This window comes from Leptopilina heterotoma, unplaced genomic scaffold (genome assembly GCF_015476425.1).
Source record: "Leptopilina heterotoma isolate Lh14 unplaced genomic scaffold, ASM1547642v1 Lhet_142, whole genome shotgun sequence".
Lineage (NCBI taxonomy): Eukaryota > Metazoa > Arthropoda > Insecta > Hymenoptera > Figitidae > Leptopilina > Leptopilina heterotoma.
In genome coordinates this window covers 196,151-199,887 of record NW_025110861.1, presented here as the reverse complement: position 1 = coordinate 199,887, position 3,737 = coordinate 196,151, and the positions used below count along the sequence as shown (strand labels likewise).

The 3,737-nt window shown below is 30.3% G+C and overlaps 1 protein-coding gene across 1 annotated transcript; it reads left to right on the top strand.

The window, feature by feature from the left end:
• The first annotated feature begins 183 nt into the window (after window positions 1–183).
• On the top strand, window positions 184–3,679 carry LOC122498184. Its single transcript, XM_043605819.1, has 2 exons — window positions 184–324; window positions 1,217–3,679. Exon 2 carries the CDS (start codon window positions 1,304–1,306, stop codon window positions 3,464–3,466), a length of 2,163 nt encoding a protein of 720 aa, XP_043461754.1. The 5' UTR covers window positions 184–324; window positions 1,217–1,303; the 3' UTR covers window positions 3,467–3,679.
• Window positions 3,680–3,737: the final 58 nt, after the last annotated feature.

Sequence of the window (3,737 nt, the reverse complement as noted above, 5' to 3'; positions counted from 1 at the left end):
TGAAGAAACAATAGTAAACTTTTGACATATTATACAACTAACCATATAAAAGAATTAAATTTTTGATGATCTACCTGGATGAGGAAACGTGACTGAATATGAATTTTACATAGGAAAATACTGTTACTGATAACACAAAAATAATTTTTTGTAGCTGAAGCACGTTTTGTCGTGGACCGTCGCGTCATAAATTGCTTTGTGAGAAAGTCTTATATCGATAAATTTTAACATTCAACAAATTGTAATTATTTCGTTAAACAGTAACACAAATTCTACCAGTTATACGAGTAGCTACTTGGTCATCTAAATTATTAAAAATACGAGGTAAAATTTTATGTATCTTTTTGATCGAAGTATGTGTATTGTTGTAAATTATTTTGCGTGTATTTAAATAAAAAAAAACATGGGCAAATATTTCGGCAAAAAAGTTGATCAGTTTTCAACAATATTTTAGTTATCAGTAAAATCTAGCCAATCATTGCCCACAGGGACCCATGTTTTTGCCAAAATTCAGATTAGTAATTTTTTATTTTAAAAAATAAGGATTCTTCTTGCATAGTTTTGCCAAAGTACAAGCTATATTAATTTTCTAAGTATCAAAAATAAGAAAATATGGTTATATATATATATCCATATCGGATAGTCACTTACATTTAACAACCTGGCAATGTCTGTATAACACTATTTATTGTAGAGAAAGTTAATATTCATATTGTTTGTTGTCAAGGAACACCTGTTTGATAAGACAAAATAATTTATAGACTTAGCTGATGGAAAATTATAAATATTGTATGTTATATAATATAATTATGCTATGGGTGATCCACAAGATGTTGTCAATGATTTCAGAATTAACCCGGGAAAATTAGGATATTTCTAAGATATCCCAGTGGAGTCCGTGGTCACACCTTGAACATCTTAGAAATCTCCTAATTTCACTGAGCCATATCCCTATAGAACCATCCTTGGTGACCGGCGTCTTTCCGCAGGAATGGAAATCATTGATAATAATACCAATTTAAAAAAGCTCAAATAAGTTCATTATTAACAATTATCGTCCTATTCTAATTCAAAATTTTAGATTTACCAGAAAATTTGTTAAAATTATTGTTGAACTATCTATCAGAAAGATCGCACCAAGTGTCCGTTGAAATTTTTTTTATCGAATCATTTTGTTGTGACATTAGGTGTTTAAATAAAAATTCTACTATTACAGGTATACTCGTACAGAGTGAAGGCTAAATGAAGTGGAAAGATACCAAAACTACAAAAATTTGAAAGTCAGCGTCAATATTGAGTCATTATGAATAGCACGATTATAACTCAACATTTACTAAGTAATCAGTTCCTTCCTGTTTGTCAGTACATTACCATTTTTGGTATCATCTTTTACAAAAATGGCTTAATTACATTAAAGAAGAAAAGTGAGACAATTCCTGTGCTAAATACCTTCTTTGAATATCTCAATGAATCCGAGAATGAATCCGAAACGAAACTTCAGTTTCTGCAAAATGTATTGAATCAAAGTGGTGGTCATTATGGCAATCGCGAATATCAACCACTTGATATGAAATATGTAAAGGAAACATATCATCATATTATTAACACTGCTTTATTTTCACCTTATGGAAACATTGACGGATATTTGACAAATATATTTAAAGGGATCCAAAATAAAAGTGACACAGCTCTCAAGAAAGCAGTATTACAACATCTCTTGCAAAATTACACCAATGAGGACTATTGTTCATCCCAAAGAAAAGGCACAAAACTTACTCTTTTGGCATCTACGACAATTTTTAAGGATTTTATTTGGCCATTATTAAAAGAGAAACATTCACTTTTAACTAGGAGTTACAATAAGCACAGAATTTCTAAAAGAGGTTTAACAAATAATAATAGTCTTGAAGTTTCAGAAGAATCAAACGATTTAAGTGAAAGTAACATGGAGTTTTTCTCAGAGTTGGGAGAAGAATTTTATTATGAAGGCTTAGAGGCAATTCAATTATTTCAGCAAAAGGGACTGTCTTTTTTCAGAAATGACATGTTTGTGTTAGAGTCTCTTCGAATTTCCGTCAATTTTATAAGCATGAAACAAATTTCAGAAACTGATAATAATAACACATTAGATCTGTGGTTTAGCCACATTATAGACAGACCATCATTCGTTGATTATTTGAAAAACATAAAAGAAGACTTTTATTTTAATGATATTACTCTTCTGACAGATATTCACCCCGGTCCGATTCACCCTAAGAAACCATCAAGGATCTCTTTAAAAACAGAAGTTCGTTATCACATGAAATTTTATTCTCGTTATGGACTTGTTGATTTAGTCCAATTTCATCATAGTTTCAAAAATCAATACATTGTATTTCCGGAAGTAGAGTTTTTGGTTGTGGACACTCGATATCATAATGGAAAGGATATTTTAATTCTACATCTGGAGGAAAAACTGATGCCCAAAGAGGAATGGCTAAACATCAGAAATAAGGAATATGCATTAAGTTCAGTACCGCAATCATTTCAACGTAAAAGATTGGAAAGTATTAAAAATAGTGCTTTCGATATTGCCCTAAAAACTCCTCTACACAGATTACATGATACGGAGGAAATTTTGAAACAATATATTTTAAGAATTGATCAGAAAGAAAATCTTGTTCCGACTTACGATATGCTGGCAGATGATATTTATTCCTCTATCACAATTCCAGAAACGTATGATGTGTGGAAAATTAAAAGAAATATTTATATTGATGATGTTCTGTATAAAGAAAATCTAAGGCACCTTGATTTGGTATCTGGAGTTGAAAAAATTAACCAAATATATGATGGTGCTTACAGAGAAGATGAAGTTCTAAATGTGTGGTACAATTATAAGAAACTTTTTATAATTAACAATATGCGGTTTGAGGATTACTTTGCAATTTACTCACAATTCTCTGCAAGTTTTAAAACAATTAAATATAGGGAGGTGCGAGTCTTGGCAGCTCTATACAGACTTGCTATAATGCAATGTGATGAGAGGTGGATCGAAAATCCAATAACTCTTTATTTTGCTGAAAATATTCCTATCGAAAATTTTAGGGAAATGGTAGACAAAACTAGAGGCGAAATAATCAATTCTTCTTCGATAAATTTCGGATTTTTCACTGAAGAAGCTGCTTTGAAAGATTGTTTGACAACTACATCTTCCGAAAGACTTGTATTGTATCAAATGGAACTTAAGAGCCAAGCTGGAATAGCGGGCGTCAGTCGTATATTTCGTAATGCAGATTTTTCATGCTTTGTAACTAAAGCAATGAAATTGAAGAAGGATATTATGAGGAAAACAACAATTGCAGGACGGGATGTTTATACCCTAATATTGAAAGATGCTGAGACACCAAAGGAGAATGTAATGGTTACATTAATACAACTTCTGAGTAATATACTTTCAGAAGACATTTTGTTTTACGTGGATTAGCAGTCTCAACTTGAAATAATTGAATGGATTCAGTTAAAAAATATTATATTTACTATAAGTTGATTATATAATAACGTAAGTTTTTTAATTTTTAATAGGAACATTGTCGTGTTTCCTTTTTATAACTAAAACTATTTGTAAAGTTGGAATGTTTTCATTTTTAGTTTAATCACTGAAATTAAAATAAATCTGGGAATAAATAAACATTATACTGTCTGTAGTAATAAAAACTTGTTTTAAAAACTTTCCTTATTTATTTTTATTTACACCA